This window comes from Sminthopsis crassicaudata, chromosome 2 (assembly GCF_048593235.1).
Source record: "Sminthopsis crassicaudata isolate SCR6 chromosome 2, ASM4859323v1, whole genome shotgun sequence".
Taxonomy (NCBI): Eukaryota; Metazoa; Chordata; class Mammalia; order Dasyuromorphia; family Dasyuridae; genus Sminthopsis; species Sminthopsis crassicaudata.
In genome coordinates, this window is record NC_133618.1 from 377748809 (window position 1) to 377767456 (window position 18648).

At 40.0% G+C, this 18648-nt stretch overlaps 1 protein-coding gene across 4 annotated transcripts in view; it reads left to right on the forward strand.

Moving 5' to 3' along the window:
- BCL11B (BCL11 transcription factor B) overlaps nucleotides 1-18648 on the forward strand; it is a 137793-nt gene that overhangs the window by 12374 nt on the left and 106771 nt on the right. For 2 of the 4 annotated variants that reach the window (XM_074291338.1, XM_074291340.1), the window contains exon 2: nucleotides 3774-4142. In XM_074291338.1, the coding sequence (XP_074147439.1) occupies nucleotides 3774-4142 (369 nt within the window). The remainder of the gene's footprint in view (nucleotides 1-3773; nucleotides 4143-18648) is intronic. The other 2 variants (XM_074291339.1, XM_074291341.1) reach the window with 1 other exon arrangement.

The following is an 18648-nucleotide window of genomic DNA, read 5'->3' on the forward strand; positions in this document are numbered from 1 at the left end:
CATATAATAATAAAACAAATAACAGCCAAAGGAAATGAAACCTGAGTGTGTATCAAAAAAAAAAAAATTTTTTTTTTTTCAAGTACGACTCTTAGGCCTGAAACAACGGCCTGTCTCTACCTGGTGGTATACAAGGATCATTTGAGTTTAGGAATGGGAGAATAGCTGAAATGGGTATATATATATATCTCACTGTGTTCCATGAGCATGGTATGTGCAATAAGGGCTACAGAACATAGCCCATGTGGTCTTATAATCAGAAACTCTTTCCTCCTTCAGGTAAAGTCTGGCCGATAATGTCATTTTAACACAGTTGCTGATGTACAGGGTTTCACTTTCCAAATTGAAAATTATTCATTTGTCTTAGTAATGGACACATAGAAAAAAAAATGTGTCTCCTCTTCTACTTATAGCAAATCCCCTAAAATTTTGGATTTTTGATTCCTGTGCTTAGTATTGTGGATCTTCCTTCGAACTTTGGTTTTTATCTATGGAACTGGAGGAGATCGAAGATATGGATAGCACATTCTTTACGAGGCCAGACTGGTTTCTTGCCGACTTGAAGCAAAAATTAAAAGTATAGTATAGTTAAAAATCTTTTGAAGCTTTCAGACTCAATTACTGTGGATCTTAAGGACTTACTACATGAAGAAAGTGAAAAGCTGATTTTCTGAAAGGCAAAGGCTGCCCAAAAATGAAAGAATACCAGATGTTACCATTCCCCACCCCCCCACCCCCAAAGTGTCGTTACCAAGTCCTTAGCAAAAGAGAAGAGGAATGTTTTCGAATAGACATATGTGAACTCTGCTAATTTTTAAATTAGCCTGTGTTTCTTGTGAATTAGAAAATGAATTTGAAATCATTTAGCTGGATCTATTAGTAGGAACTTAAATCTGTTTAGAAATTTTTGGTACTTCTAATCTAAATAGTAAAATTATGAAATGGGAAGAAAAGTTAATGAAAACATTTCTCATATCCCAATGAGATGATGAAATCAAGAGATAATTTTACTTTAGATCTGATGGAGGCCGGAGTATCATAGCTTAAAAGATACACATATGTTTAAGCTTCGATCGGTTTCCACTGAGGTGAGGTTTAAACTGTGGCAGGTCCTTTTCCCCCCTACTACCTCTCTTAACCCTAAACTTATCCCTTGTCTCCTTTCAACTCTCCATTTCATTTTGTCCTTTTTAGCTTTTTTTTTTTTTTTTTTTTTTTTTTAGTTCACTCTTTTGTGTTTAAAAAAATATTTTGACATCCTCCTCCTATCTATTAGGGATCCTTCTCTAGAAATAGTGCACAATACATCCTTATATTTCTAAAGAACTGTTTTCACAGTACTCTCCTTTGGCTTTGAAATTATGTATATGTAATTGGTAATTAAAGGTGCGAGCTTTTCAATATAAACAATATTGCTCAATGTTAGATCGTTAAAGGGAGCAGAGGCACTAAATAATTACCTTTTACATTCTGACAAACTGTTCACAGAAATCCACTCTCCCTAGCATCACTATTCAGCAGAAGGGTTATGATTACATTTTCAGTATGGCAAAGCATCTTTTCATAAAATAAATTGGTAAATTAATTATGTAGTATTGTCTTCAAATTCCCTTTAAAGTAAACTCTGTTTTTTTTTTAAAGGCGTAATTAATGGTTTCCAGAACGTGTATTGTGTTTGCTGTTTAGTTACCTTGTAGATTTTCTTTGTTACAACTCTGCAGACAGCAGCCTTTTGGTGTGGATTTCTTCGCCTATATGATATTTTTATATTTCCACATTTCTAATGCATTTCTACATTTATCTCATTGGGAGCTCAGTTCAGCCTTCTCTTTGCCTCTTTCTACTCAGCAGAATCCTGAATTATAGTTTTCTTCCTGCTATACAGACACAAACACACACACACATCTCCTGTTTGTGATACATGTACATATTATAGGGGTAGATGTGGACTGCTGGGGAAGCTTCCCTGAGGAAGCTTGTGTTACTATCAAGGGAAATAACATGCCCGTGATTTATTTGGAGGATGGGAGATGCCACAGAAATTTTTCCTTGAATTATCTGTTCCTTGGCTCTGACCATTCAATAACTTCACAGCCACGGAATGCATTTTTCCCCGTCATCTCTGTTCCCTGCTCTTTCGTGGTTTCCATTATTCTTTGCTAAATACTGAACAGTTTAAAATTTACCTTGCTTCTCTGGTTTCAGACCTTTGTCTAGTTTGCTCGGCTGTCAGAACTTGAACACCTTTTATTCTGTTTGAATGCTAATATTTGTATTTCTAAAATTCCAACAAAATCTCAGATCCTGAGGGGATTATGAAATCTTTTTGTGACCCCTTTGTTTCAGTATGAAATTTTAGGCTGCAAAGTTAAAAATCGTCTTCCTTAAGTGGCTTGTTACCTTTTAAAATCTTCATTATCTTCAAACTACTTTATTCTCCTTTCCCCTTCCCAACTGCCTAATAAATGAATAAGGCGGAATAAAAATATATTTGCTTTTTAATTAAACATACTGAGAACCTACTATGTGCAAGCACTTGAAAGTATATTATGGTATGGATATATGACCTCCTGTGTTAGAAAATAAAACCAACCAAGAAAGAAAAAATCAGACAGACTAATTAGGGAATGAGAGCTCTGACCAATAACTTTCAAGCAATCCAATCTATATCCCTCCCCCCCCTTTTTGTGTAAACATCTTGTGATTGTCATTGTTGCCCTCTGAGCTCTGTCTTTCAGGTGCTGTTTTCTAGATGACAGCCCGTCCTTAGGGAATTTTGAAAAAGGTTTAGGGTATATGGGAGAAGTTACTTCATCCTGTTGAAACTCAGTTTCCTCATCTGTGAAATGAAAATAATAGTTAAGACCTCCCTGAACTTTATATGGACTATTTGGGAAGTACATCCTTTGTAAATCTTGAAGCAGTTAGGCATAGAGTCTAGACCTAGGATTTCACTGATATAGGGAACTCTCAGTGAGGAAATTTCCTTCACCAATGTGGGATGGTATTTTCCCTGCAACCATTACTTTTAAAAGGGTTCCTAGAGCACTGAATAGTTAAGTGACTTTCCCTGAGCCACATAGCTATTCTTTGTTAAAAGGAGAACTTCAATCTAGATTTTCCTGCCAATTAATAACAATAAATGTTAAGATTACTGTGTACCAGACATTGTGCACATAATATCTTTACAGATATTATCTCATTTAGTCCTCAAAACAATTCAGGGAAGTAGGTACTCTTATCACACCCATTTTATAGATGAGATAACTAAGACAGAGGTTAAGTGAATTGCCCAGGATCATACAGTAAGTTTCTGAGACTCAGGTCTTCCTGATTCCAGAACTGATGCTTTGTCCACTATGTCCCTTAGCTGTCTTTATTATGTCTTCTCCAGTAACAATAGTAAGGCCAAAATAAACTGCCTTCCTATCTGAAGGATACTGGAGACCCCAACCTGATAACATACCTTTTGGCTTATATAAACTTATAAGAATGCCACAGCCTTTTGGGATGAGGTTAGTGTCAACCAGGAGCACTGTAGCATTTTATGAGCACAAAGCAGGGTTCTTTTTCCTAGCTGGGGTGGTGGCTGAGTTGGGAATGGAACTAAAAAGGGGAAAATAAAGGGAGAGGAGAGCAGGCACTAAGATCCACACTTGTGAGCTTCCACTTTTCCTAGTTTGATTGTTCAAATGTTTTCGAGCGCTTAAGCCCATCTTTTTTCTCTCTGCTCCCTCTCCTCCCCTTTCCCCCTTTCTCTTCTCCATGTTAAGCAGAGGCTGACCATGTGGAAGCCGCCATTGTCGACGAAGATGAAGGTCTTGAGATAGAGGAGCCGGGTGGCCTGGGGCTGACCGCAGGTGGGACAGATCCAGACTTGCTGACCTGTGGACAGTGTCAGATGAACTTCCCCTTGAGAGACATCCTGGTGTTTATAGAGCACAAGAAGAAACAGTGTAGTGGGAGCCTTGGTGTTTGCTATGAGAAGAGCCTGGATAAAAGCAGTCCTCCCCCTTCGTCACGCTCCGAGCTCAGGAAAGTGTCAGAGCCAGTGGAAATCGGGATCCAAGTCACCCCGGATGAAGAAGACCGTCTACTGACGCCCACAAAAGGAATTTGTCCGAAGCAGGAAAATATTGCAGGTATGACATGTACCCTTCTCCCCTCCTCTGTTTAAGTACATGTTCAAACGGGCACGTGTGCCATGAGGTAGAGGAAGCCCCTAAAAAGAGTGCTAAAAAATGAGGGCCACAGCCCTGGGGCTTAAAGTGTGCCATGCTTTTGCCTGACTGTGTCAATGACTTATGCGAAGAGCTTTCAGGAGCTTTGGAGGTTGGTCATTGAGGACCACCACAAGAGTACCGGGTGAATCAACATAGTGACCCAGAAACTTGTGGGGACTAGTTTTCTGGGACATCCTCTCTCTGCACTGAGCCCTCAGAAAATGAGAGGCATAGGATTCAGAGGAGATGATTAATCTTATTATTTTTTGATGAGTGGCTTTCTCTTTGTGTTATAATCTAGTTGACCCCATCACTGCTGCCAGAAGTCAAAGATAAAGTGGAAAGGGCCATATGGAAGGGGGAGTTATGGAACCAATTCTAGCTTTTCCATAAACTTGTATCTTGAGACTCAGTTTCATTCTCTGTAAAAGTTAGACTAAATCAGGAGGTAGTGTCATGTAATGGAAAGAGCTCCGTATTAGAACACACAGATTTAAGTCTCTACCCAGTCTCTTACTAACTTTGTGATCAGTCAGTCTCTTATTAACCTGCGTTTCACCACCTGTAAAATATAGGGGAGGCTTATCTCCAAAATCCCTTTCAATTGTAGGGATTCCATTTGTGGAGATTTCCTAGATTACCCACTGTGGTTCAGGGAAATGGGATATGCTACCCCTTTACCCTTAGCCACATTGGCAACCCACCTGAAAGATTTCTTATATACACAAGTTAACACCCTCTTATACAACTTCAGCCCATGCTTGCCTTCTTTTTGGCCTGTTTCCTCTGAAAAGTGCGGTTTTGCAAGAAGTGCCTCTTTCTCTGTTAGCTTGCTATTTCCTTCCGAACATCGAGATGCTCGGTCCAAAACAAAAGACCCTTTTTGTGTGCTTGTGTCTTTTTTTGGTGGAGCCTATAAAATAATACCACTTACTAGAACAAACGCCAGCTGGGGCCTGGTGGGGAAAGCCTCATGTTGGGAGTCAAAGGGCCTCTTGCTATTTACTATCCATGTCACCATGGGCAAGTAAGTCACTACTTCTCACAGAAGCCTCAGTTTTTTCATCTTTAGAATGGAGGGCTTTTTAATCCCTTCTAGCTCTAAAGCTGATGTTCTTAACTACTTGGATTTTTCTTGTTATGGTGAATAGAGGAAAATTAGGGATAAACAAGAGCTTTTAAAGGTTTGGAATGGGACCTTCCCTTTTTCCTTTGGCATGTACACTTAACCTGTGAATAGGAAAGTTTTCTTTTACCTTCTTACCTCTTCATCATGGGTTGCTCTTGAATTCTTATTTTTTGTACAAGCCACAGGGCTAAGTCACTGACTATCCACCTGGGTGGCCATACGCAGGCCTTTTTCCTACCTTATTTTCCTCATTTGTGAAGTGAGGCAGGTAACTTCTACGGCTGACATCCTGTGATGAAGGGCCTTTTCTAGCTCTAGATTCGATGACTAGATGAACTTGCTGGGCCTGCCTTCCTCTGAAATGACACGAGCAGATGGCATAAACTTCCATGCTCCATACTTTCAGAGAGAATGTGTGGACCCCATTGGGCTAAAGAAGGGAATTAGAGATGATCACCTGATTTTGTCCTCCACAGACTCCTGAAGTACAGAGGCTACTCCTGAAGGTCGTAGAGCTGCTAGTGGTAATTTTAATTTTGGGGGGAGCTACTACTTCCTCTGCTGAAAGCATTTTGTTACTTCTGTTCTAGCCAATCAAAGGGGATTCAAGAGCCGCCATTTGCTGAGGCCAGAATCCGATGTTTGATTTTTTTCTAGTTCTTTTGGATGTTTTGGGATGGCTGTTGCCACTACTCCATCTGTTCTATCATGTGGTTTGGTGAAAAGTTACTGCAATAGTAATGAAGAGATCTGGATTCTGGTCTTAGCTCTTTGATTTTGGGCAAGGCACCTTGCTTTTCCTAACACAGTGGACCAGACAATCTCCAAAGTTCCTTCCAACTTTTAATTCTCAGATTTGCTTGAGGGTGGGATGAGGACCTTGGGATGATGTGGGTACAAAATTTACTGTCCTGGGATAAGAAAAACCAGTGAAAACTCTTATTCTTTCCCCAACTCAATGGAGATCAAAAGGAAATTTTTATGAGAGGCACTTAAAATACAAAAATAAAAAGTTATTTTTGGGTAGACTTCCTGAACATGATATGCAGATAGGAATGTCTGTGCAAATGTGGCAGTGCCTTCTTAATTAAGGACCCAACTGTTAGATGACAAAAGTGGGGTAGTTTTTTGCTTCTCTGTCTCCCCCCCCACACCTCCTGTACTTAAAAAAAAAAAAAAATCAAAAGAATAGTTTTCAACAGGAGTACAGAATGCTTGACACTGTAGCCAGGCAGGGCAACCATGAAAAACCTCACAAGAAGTCTTTCTTTAGAAAGGTTTTAGTGGAATATACCTAGGCCCAGATTTCCCTTTCAGTAGAAAGGCTTTCTGCATTTGCTAGAAAAACTGAAACCTAAATTTAACACAGAAGATATTTCCCAGTGAGAGACCATAAATCATTATTGTTAGATTTGTTTAAATAAATCAACTAAATATGATTTCTAAAAGAAAAAGATAATTTCTAAGGAAGCTTTACCCCTAGTCTTTCTCACTTTTTTTTTTTTTTCCGTTGTAATACTGCAGCACTCATAATGCTTTAGGAACGGCAACAGATATTGTTGGCCTTTCTGTACTGCAACAGGGCGAATGCATTTCTTTATTCCCAAAGAAATATGTAAAATAATCCCTTAGAAGTATAAAGGGAGATATGTTTGTTCAAAGCATTTAAAATGTTCATTTAATCAAAGGCACCAAATACAGTACATGCTGTGGAAGCCGAGGAAGACTGTTACATTGAAATAGCAAATCTTGGTCTTTCTCTCTTCCCTTTTCCCTTTTTCCTTCACACTTTTGGAACCAACTAATTTTTTTTTATTTATTTAACAAAAAGGAAAGATTAAAGAATAAAACTTCAGTGGCTCAAATGTATAAAGTAATTTAATATGGTGGAAGCATTAATTATTTTAGCTTAATTGAATTCTGAGGACTGCAGTAGTTGCATTTTTGTAGACAAGCCCTGTTTATTATTTCTCTGTGTAGATTAACAGTAAAGGAAACACAGATAACTTTCAGTTATTTATTGTCAAATAAATGTGTCAATTCATGTGTAAAGCAAGCTGTTCAAAGATAATTGAGTCTTTATATTTTAAGAGGGAGACTGGAAATCATAGGCGATGGGCTGCTTTGGCTTCTGGAAATACACACAGCTGCTGCCCAGGCCAGGCGGTGGCTGCCCATGGTGCTGCTGGCTGCCCCCTGCCTCGGTGGGGCCTTCTTGAATTTCCTATGAAGTTTTCATTCGTTGTATTGTGACCTTGGAGAAGTGCTTTCTCTCCCCAAGCTTCAGTTTCTTCATTTGTAAAATGTATAAATTGGACTCAATGATCTTTAAAGCCCTCTTCTTTCTCTGACATTCTGTGTTCCCTGATTATAAGGATCGGTGCTGATGGTCTGTGATTTTCCTATTCCTTTGGCTCAGCAGAGGTATAGTATGTAGTCACTTAAGCTGTCTCAGCTACCTAGAACCTTTATCATCCTAAGGTCTAATGATGGCAAAAATGCTTTGGGCTTCAGACCCCTTAATGTGATTTGAGGGGCACCAATAAAGAAGTGCCAAAGAATATTACCCCAAGGGAATTTGGGATGCTGAAATTATACCACTAGAATTGTAAGGGTCTTTTGTGAAAATGAAAATATCTCTTTGGATACATAGGTTATTAAGTTGCTATCTGTCGTTCCACTTAAGTATGAATTATATCCTTTGTAAATAAGTGAGAGTTGAGCACTTAAAGAAATAGGAACTTTAATGGGAGTGTATGGTAGAAAGGACATAGCTGGGAAAGCTATAGTTCTCTAGTGTTGGATATTGAGTGGGTGGGTAGATTGAGATTGGTGAATACCTGCAGTGATGGGGGGTTACAAATGCTGAAGATGATGGAAAACCCTAAGGACAGAATATGCCATCTTCTCAGTTTTTCTCAGGTCAATATCAATTTGGGGCCTTTAGCAAAGACCCACAATTCCAATCCTGAAATCTCAAGTTGATGAATGAATGAATTTACTGTTCCACATGGATCATCTTTGAGGGAACACTATTTTATTTGAGGGGGTCAATCTTACATAATGATGATATAATTAATGTCATATTTGCCATTGCTACACCTTCAGTCTGCATTTTCTTTAAAGGCAGCATGTAAAATGCATATTTGATTGTGGTCAGTAGATCCTGATTTGAATCCCAACTCAGCTATTTAAGCACTACAGACAGGATCATGGATTACAGCTGGAAGGAATGTCACAAAAAGTCTAGTTCAACTTCCTCATCTTACATAACTTTTCTGAGCCTCAATTAACCGTATTAGTAAAACTGGGATAATAATTGTGATATATTACTCTGAGGAAAGCACTGTATAAAGACTTTCAAATATTTTGGAAATGTAGATCATTATTATTATTTTTCCCTGAAAGAGCTCTTCAGAGAAAATTGATTGGGAATATCTATAACCTCTTTTCCTTGATCCATTTTTTAAGGGATTTGAAGACAAGTCAAATCTAAGTTTTGAAAGAAAATGTGCATCTATAAGACAAGCTTGTAATGAATGGATCACCTTAAACTGTCATAAGAATGAAGTAATTTGGGATTTGGCATAGGCTTTTTAAGGCTTGCTACTGTCATTTTTCTAGCTCAAGTAGTTCTTGGTTTTTACTCATTAAAACAGTACAAACCTCCCTGGTTGAGCATATTACCGATTTCTGTGTTTGAGATGGAAGTTTATTTAGATTTATACAGCTCTTTCAAGAGAGTACCACCATATTGGTTCACCTTTCTGGAACTCAATTCTAAAACAGAGGAGATTGGACTAGATGAATTCTGAGGTCATGCTCAGCTCTATATTTTCTATTCCTTTGACTCTATGAATTAGTACCGAAATAGGATAACTCCCCACAACTTCCAGTTCTATCTTATTATTTCTGCTGTTATTACAAATAATCATGTGACAGTAGTAAAGCCAAATACAGGGTACCCCAAAAATCTTAAAGCAATTTAAAGCTGGTAGAGCAGTAAAAGCTTACAACAGCACTAAGACTTTTGGGACACCCTTGAACTTATAAAGGAAATGGGGATAGTAAGATTTAAGTTCTGATCCCAGCTCCACTGCTAACTTGTGTACATGCTACTTCATTTTTGTAGGCCTTGGTTTCCCAAAATGTGAAATGAGGGATTTGAACCAGATGATTTTTAAGGTCCTTTCTAGCACTAATGTTCTATAATTCTGTAGTTCCTATTAATATGCTGGGGAATTTTCCTATCTATAAAACTTAACTTTGGGTCCTTGAAGAAAAATCTCTTAGTTATCCCCTCAAGATACTTTCCTGAGGTTTCACATTATACAGACTCTCTAGGGAATACTCTTGATCTTGGGTAATTTTTTTTTTCTTTGCATGGTATCATTCATTCCATAACCAAATGAAGCTCTAATGGCATGAATTAGCCAGTAGCTGTCAATCACAGTTTTGACTTCTTCCCCCCCCCCAGAAATGTCAATTAACTTGGGGAAGTGCCGGAGATTCAAAAGTGACAGGAGGCTGCTTCTTCACCATAGGCCAGAGGTGGAAGTGTTCTGTGTCCTTTTTTCAGTTTCAGACTTCTAAGTAACTCTTCATTTGGAACTGGGGGAAGCAGTTCTGGGGAGTATTATGGAAGCCTTTTGTGGAGAAGGCAGAGTGGCTTTAGATGTCGACCAGCAAGTGGAATTCTCTGCCATAAGCACTAGACCTTATGTAGTTGAACTCAGTGTATTTGAAGAGAAAGGTTTCCTGTCAGCTGCAGGATTTAAATGCTATAACCCTAGCTCTGTGAATGCTCATTTTGGGTCTTAAAGAATTTTTTTTTTAACTAAAACCTGCCAGTGAGAAGAACTAAATTGCATGTGCTGCAAACTAGAGATAAACACTACTTCAGGTTGCCTTGAAATAAATGAATTTGATATATTTAGAATTGTTATTTCCCCTCCAAATTAAGATTAGTTAAATCCATGTGTGTTGTACAGTTGATTGTTAACTCCATGGCGTGGGTTATCTTTCTTTCTTTCTTTCTCTTTTTTTCTCTTCCCCTAAATCGTGACAGCTAATTATTTTTGCTGCCTGCATTGAGGCATTTATGTGCTCTCGGTGTTCCATATAACAAACTTGCTGCTCTTACTTTAACTTTGGGGTGTTTGTAGCCATCATGGGTGGTGTTTTGTCACAAAGATAAAGAAAGGCATATAAAAGAAAAATCAGAGGATCAGAGGTCTAAAGCAGGCAAGGATCTCCGAGGCCATTTGACAGATCAGGAAACTGAGGACCAGGGCTTCAAGATTACATTAGTAATAAGGATCAAAGGTTGGAGTAAGTTCCTTGTTTGATTCACCAAACTATCAAGTGGGGTTAGAGACAGGAGTCTTTGGGGCACCTAGCTCTGAAACGTGCATTCTCATTGGGTACGCTTTGCCTCAAGAAAGCTATCCACATGGCACAAGGTGGTTCTTGATGCTGGAACTAACAAAATCTTTGCTGAGCATGTCTGTATTTATTTTTAAGAGAACTTTAGAAATTGAAAGGGTTCACCTAGAATATGATTCTGTCACAGAAGAGGATTCTGTCCACAGAATTCTTGGTGAGTGATACTGGAAACAATGAGGTTTATGCTGCACTTTGTACAGGTTACCCGGGTGGTGGGTACCAAATGTGCCAGTAACTTTTTCTGAGAAGATTTGGATTTTAGAGGGATCAAATGGTTTTCCCATGGCCCGTAGCTAGTTAAGTGTTAGAGGCAATATTCAAACCTCTGTCTACTGACACAGACTTAGGACTCTCTTCCCCGATGCCAGTCTTCGCTTGAACACCTCCAGTGAAAGGAGGAACTTGCAAGGCTGCCCATTCCATTGTTGGACAGCTGGCTTCCTTGTAGCCTGGGCTGGGATAGCATGAGAGCTGCTTCAGTGGGCCAGCGGGCAGTCTCTGAAGAAGTGTGACACTGGAGCAGTGGGTTATAGTTTCCATTTTTATTAGAAACATTTCCCTTGGCCACAACATGATTTCGATTAGGCATTGTGCCCGCTGCCTCTGCTAATGTGCATGGGTGGTATAAAAACTTCCAGCAGTCACTGAGCAGAGAGGGAGCCGAGGCACAGGCAGGGTAGGGAAGCAGACAACGGGGCGCCCAGGGAGAAGTAAACTTGCAATTCTTCCTCATCTTGTAGCAAAAGGTTAGTAGTTGACTTGCAGTTTTTTTTAGAGGTTTGACAGTTACCTTTTGCTAATTTTCATGCCTGACTAATGCAAACCGACCTGCTCACAATCAGGGAAGAGTGGGCTCCCAGTGCGTTGGAGGGGCCTGCAATTAACAAAGTAGCTTGTCACCTCTGCACACCTGAGCTGAACTCTTCTTTGTGAGATCACCCGGGAAAATGAACCTGGGGAGTTTGGATTTTTAATATTAGCTTTAATTTGGATAGTAGCATCAGATACTTTTTGCAAGCATTTTTTTCCTTCCATTAACTCATTCCAACCACAAAGCAATAAGATAGAGCCCCAGCAGGTAGGATGACAACATTTCATAGATAAAAGGAAACAACATGGAGATTAAATAACATGCCCAAAGTACTGAATATATTGAGTAATAACTGGCATTTGTGTAGTTCTTTTACTTAAAGTTTGTGAGGTAATCTGTATACTTTTTTTCATTTGTTCCTCCCGATAATCTGGTGGAAGCAATCCTGCAAGAGTACTGAACATCACTTAAGGGAAAGTATGCTGGATCTGACATCGAGAAGAACAGGATTTAAATTCACTATCAACACTTTGTTAGCTCTGTGACTAAGGGCAAAGCACTTCATCACCCTGTGTCTAGGTTTCCTCACTGCAGAGAGGGATATGTGTAAGCACATAGTTTGCAAGACTGTGGTTCAAGTAAAATAACATATAGTTGTTGTAAAGCACTTGGCAATCCTTAAAGGGCCATGAGAATGTCAGCTGTCATTATATTGAGAAGAGAGGAGGAAACTGAGGTTCAGAGAGCTTTTCATTTATAAAATATAAATAAAAGTTTCATTTATAAAATTATAAAATTTTATTTTATAAAATAAAAACAAAAATATTTTGTGAATAAAATTCACAAAACAACAAGAAATGGTGTTGAGTTCAAATGAGTTAATGAATTGAAAACTATTTTGGAAAAAAAGGAGGACACACCAATCTAATATTACAAATATTAACTCAAATTGCTAAGTTTGATGGGAATTAGAAGAATGGAGAGGCCGTAGTGGAATGGAATATTTGGAAAAGTTATCCTGAAAGAAAAAGTATTTTAAAAAATTAAATAAAAATCAACTTTTTAAGTTTTGTTTAGTCTAATAATCTTACCCATAGTTTCCTGAATTAAAAAGAAGCACATGCAAAGTTTGAATCCAGGTTTTTCCTCATCTACCCTCCCAAATTCAGCCTGCACCAAATTAAAATATAATTAGGAAATTATTTAGCAAAAATTCAAAATATAGCTATTACTGCATTTTAAAACTAAATCAACATGGAGTATGTAGACATACTTTATCTTTATCCTTACTTTATTAGTAGCCCCCATTTCTGAGTTTGATTCCCCCAAATTTCTGGGCCTCATCTATAAAATAAAATGGTTGGAAGAGATTTCTGGGGTCTCTTCCAGCTCAAAAATGCTGATTCTTATGGTAAACTAAAGCAGGGAGAGGGGACTCTGAATTTCCCAAGCTTCAAAACATTTGAAAGAGATTTCCAACAGACAGTATGATAGTCAATGACGGTGAAGTTCACTGTTTAATACTGGAACTTTCTCTGTCCATCTCAATTATGATAAGAATGTTGGGCTTGGCACCAAGAAGAACTGAGTTCAAATCTTACCTTAGACATATACTAGGTATGTGACACCTGAGCAAGTCACTTAGCTAATTTTCCTCATCTATAAAATGTGAATAACAATAGCACCTACACACAGGGTTGCTGTTTGTGTGTAATATATGTAGAGTGCTTTGCAATCTTTAATGCTATTATTAAATTATTTATTAATTAAATAATGTATTATTATTACTATTAAAATCCTTAGTAGAAACACACTTTGATGGGAGATTTTAATTGGAAAACTCAAAGATCAAATTGAAGTACAAACACCTGAAAAGAAGGAATACCAAATGGTTGACTAATGGCATGTATTTACTGAGGAGTCCAGCACAGCAAAAGGGAATTGGTTACAAGGGTCTGGAATAGCAGTTGCTTCATTCTTTTTCCTCTCTGTCACCTAAATGCCTAGCCCAATGCCTAGAACTTGGTAGGCACTCAATAATTGCTTCTTGCCCATACGGAAGGAAGCAATTTGAGAGAAATGCAAGATGGCAGAAAGTCAGGTTCTCAACAAGCTGGCCAAATCTGATGGGAGTTCACAAAATGAAGAGGTCAGGAGATCTGGGAAAGACATGTTAAATAAGGAAGCTCTGTTGCCTCACTAAAAAAAAAAAATCCAAATTGAAAAACAGACTTTTATTAGTGCCCTAACTTGATTGAATTGAATCTAGCAGCTTGTTCTTAGGTTCCAGTCTTAACCCCCTGGCAGGCTCGGCAGCAATGATTTTAAGCACTTGGGAGGAGTTGTGTCTTTAGGGCACCAGGGAACTGTTGAAATAGCTCTCAGACCAAGAACAAATAACTGCCCCCACAGCCTGGTGAGTGGCTCTGCTATGGCTAGAAACTACAGCATAGATGTTTGTCCTTTCTATTTCTTGCTCCTATCGTAAGGCTGATCCTGCCAGTGGGGACCTGGGGAGAAAAGAGTCTTTTATATAATGAGAAATACAAACCTGAGATTGGGGGAATGGTGTTTGTACATTCACAAGCTTTATATACACTTATTCACCCGTTCAATAAACATCTATCAAATGCCTTCTAAGAACCTAAATTTAAAGTTGGAAGGTCACCTGGTCTCTTCACCAGTGCAAGAATCAAGATCCAGAGAGTTTACAAGGGACTTGCCCTGCCCCATGCATTGTGCAGTGCACCAGGAGAATTAGGAAGGTAAATTGCAAATGGTCTCTATCTTCAAGGAGCACGATATCCAATAAGGATAATAAGACAAATGCATATGCTATGGATCAGAATTTGAGAGATGTATAAGAGTAAAATGCTGTAGGATCAAAAGAAATGTCACTTCCAGCTGGGGGTTCGATGAAGACTTCATGGAATAGATTCTATGCATGGTGCAGTGCAAATCCAGGGCAATTATTCAGTATTCAAATGAATTGGGCCCAGCTCTTCTTCTCCCCTCCCCAATAAAACACTTGTGGCCAAAATAGCCAGAAAATTATTTATGCAAAAGTAATTATTTTAAATGAACCACCTGGATAATTGCCTCCCATTCTCTGCACCATGTTCCAGGTGTGGACACAAGTCTGCAAGCTCTCTCTCTTCTGCACACACACACACACACACACACACACACACACACACACACACACACTTCATAAATTGAAAGGGAAATGGGCATATATAGAAACTGTACACCAAAGGCAAACACAAGAACAATGTCCAGAGACTTCGAATGTGTGCACTGGGCCTTGGGACTTTTTATAAAAGAAACTCAGAACACCTATCCAACTCACGTGGAGGGTACTGAAATACTGTTTTTTTTCTCTCTTGACTTTGCAATGTTTAAAAAAAATTTTTCAAAGCAAACAGTAAAAGAATCCTGGAAAGATTTTAGAAGTGAGAGCTGGTTATAATAAAAGCCCTTTTCTTTTTCATCCCTTCTTGCTCCTATCTTCCTCCAGCCCACTCCAGGGTAACCACGAAGGGCTCTTTAGCATCATTCCTTTGGGTGATGGATTGTTCTTCCTTGTCCTGGGAAAGATGGTATGACAGGTCTCTGAGTTTTTTTCACTAATAATTTCTTGGATTGTCCTCCCCACCCCCACCTTCTTCTAAACAGTTGAGATAGTAAAATGGGGAGGGAGAAGATAGGAAACCCTTCACAATGATGCTTCTGACCTTGAGGGTTGCTCTCCTTCCCGAATTAGAGTATATACATTAATAAACAAATAAATGGTCTTTTCTGCACATTGATATGTCATATAACTTATACAACTTTAGTCTGAAGTTGAGTTTCAGTCATTAGAAAAGTAGTATATTCTTTCCTAATCTGACTTTTGTTATGAAAAAAGATCTTTTTGTTCTAGACACAAGTAAATCTCTTAATAATTTCATTTTAGGAGCTAAATTCAATTGTTTTTATTTTTTTTAGAGATAAGACTAATATTTTTTGGTTAGCATTTTCATCTAAAAAGGTTGAAAATGAATTTGTGTGGAGGCAAAAAATAACACTATACTATTTATATTTGGGGGATGATGTGATTTTTTTTTTTTTTTTTTTTTGGTAAAGCTACATTTTAAATATGGTATCTCTGTGGGTACATAGGTGAAAAAGCATGGCTAAAAACATCTTTAGACTAAAGGAGATTCCCTTCCCTCCACCTCTTTTTCTTATTTTGGTGAAAGGGGTAATTTACAAACTAAGTCTCCACCCATTATGAGTTAGCAACAACAACAAACAAATCTCCTGGGTTAAGGAAGGGCCCTCCAGGTGAGTTCTCCCTAGCTCTGTTTCCTTGGGCAATGTCATTCTTACTTTGTGACTTTAGTTCCCAGCAGTTATAAAATGGACGAAAGCAGAGTTTCTTAGAATTGTTTTTTCATAAAACAACATATGTAGCCTTAGAAAGAAAAACAACGGTACTTTAAACAAATAAAATAAAAGTTCACCAAACTGAAAATTTTATTTGACAGTTCTAAGGACATATGTTTTATAATTCCCCGTTTCCAAAGAAAGCAAATTGATCCTGGGCAAGTCACTTAAGTAACTTAACTCAGCCAATGGTTAGTCACTCAGTGGCTCTGGGCAATTCGCAAATTATTAATTGTTTAGGTGCCAATCTATGTAGAGGAAGTCGTTGCCGAAAGCTCCCTAGGGCCAGTGAAATCATAGATCCTGTCCAAAAAGATGAAATATTTTAAATCTATGAATTGTATAAATCTAATCCCCTCGAATGAGAGGAGTTCTGAGTAACCAATGTAAGGAAGTCCTAGAAGGGAAAAAGATGAATATTCTGGGGGATTAAATGCCAGAGACAGCTTTTGCCCGCCCACCTTTAACCCCGGGACCATCTCTGTGGCCCAGGAAAAGTGGCCGTCTTTATCTCAGCTGCAAAAGAAACCCAAGAAAACTAAGGATTTAGGGGCCTCTAGGGGAGCCTGGAAGTTCTTCGCCTTTGCTGGGAGGAGATGCAGGGAAGAGAGTGTAAGACTGCTTTATATATAACCTAGGGGCCTCCACCCGGGAAACCTGGGCTGCTGGTTTTTTTTTTTTTTGGGGGGGGGGTGGCACCTGCCTGTGGGAAAGCTTGTTGCAAAGCACAGCTCCAAACGGTTAAATGGACTGTTGGTGGTTCAGCCTTAAAAGGAAGAAGGGGCGTGCGTGTGTGTGTGTGGGGGGGTGCTAGGGAAAAAAGTAATAATAAGAAAGAAAAGGGAAAGGGGGGGAAAGGTGGGTGGGGTATCTGGGGATTTGGTGTCTTAAACTAAGGAGCTAAACCGGAAATCCCAGAGATGTAATGAAAACAAAACGGACTTTTCACTCCGGCGGTGGCATCCTGGCAAGGAGAAGGGTTTCCAGAGCCAATGTTTTCATTATAGGTTTTTCTCGAGAGAAGTGGTGGAGACAAAGCCTTAACCCCTTCGCAGGAAACCCTGGCTGGGGCAGGAGGTGGGCAAGGGGCTGGCTTTCCCCCAACCCCTCCCAGGGCGGCGGGATTGGAGCTTTATTTTTATTTATTTATTTATGTATTTGCAAAGTCTCCCTCCCCCCCCCCCCCCAGCCACTTGGAGTATGCGTTGCAGCCTCCCGGGGAGAAGAGCTTTTGGGGAAGGGTGTGCAGAAGGAAATCTTTTCTGAAACCCTCAAGGGTGGGGGAGGCCTACGGAGAAGGGAGATAGATTCAGGGCGCAAAAATAACTTCTCGTTAGGACCAGGCAAATATGCTCGTTGCACAGTGCATTCAAATTAAAAAAAAAATGCAGATGACAAACTCTTGTAACTTTCTTTTTTGGGGGGAGGGAGGGAAGTGAGGCTGCTCTGCCTTACCACTCATCCCCACTGCTTGGCCGGGCAGATTTTTATTTTCTTATTTCCCCTCACCTTTTGATCATGGCAAGCACTTAGCATAACGCGCCTCCCTGGCGCTCTCTCATTAGGGTCTTTTATCTGCAGAATGTCCCCAGTCTCCGGCACTCCCCCTCCCCCTCTCCCCACGCCAAGGGCAGTATCGCCTTTCTATCCAGAAAGCATCTAAATCTAGCCTTTAGAAACACAGGAGCAATTAAAATCATTAGACACCTCCTTCCAGAGGTCCTAGAATCTCAGGTCCAGCCCAGCCAGTTTTTTTTTCCTTGGGGTGGGGGAAAGAAGGATTTCAATTCCATGCATAATCTGGGGACATAATTGGCCAGCTGCTGTAGGGTCTGCCTGTCTTGCAGCTGACCTTGGTCCTTGCGTCTGGCCTCTGAATGAATGTTTGCCTTCTTTCTCCCTTTGACAGCTTCCCGCCCCCCTCCCCTCCCCGCCGTCTCCCTCTCCCCGGGCCCACGCCTTCCCCGGTCTTCCTTTTGCACCGTTCCTCCTTTTCAGGGGGGGGGGGGGAGGAGAGAGGCGGTGGTTAAGCTGTTTCTCCCGGTCTCCACCCCACCCCCACCCCCTTTTCTTTTGCTACATTTGTTTGGTGGAGGGAAAAGTAGAGTTCTGTTTTGTTTGTTTTTTAAAAATCATTTTACCTTGGATTTGCTGGATCAAAAAAAAAAAAAAAAAAACCCTCACTAAATCCTAATGAGGAAGGGGATGCGGGATTACAAAATGTTGATACATGTAGAGAAGAAAGAGAGGGTGGAAGTAGAGAGGAGGACAGGGAGGAGGAGGAGGTAGAGGAAGATGGCTAGGCTGGGAGAAGCTGGAAGAAAGGAGAGCAATACTGAGAGCCATGTGGCCCAGCACTAGCTAAGTGTCTTTTTCTCTCCCAGCGCCCCCGTGGAGGGGAGGGGGCGGGAGGGTCTCGGCCCGGCAGAGTGGGTCTAAAGAGAAGTTTTCTCTGAGCAGTTCCAGCCCTCCTCCCCCAAGTCTTTCTTTACAGCCCCACCTCCTCCTTTCTCCCCCCCCCCCCCCTTCCCACCTCCTTCCCCAGGCAATCTCACCCCTGGCTCTGGGCCAGACCCTTCCCTTCTCTCCTCCAATGCCCCCCCTCCTGTCCT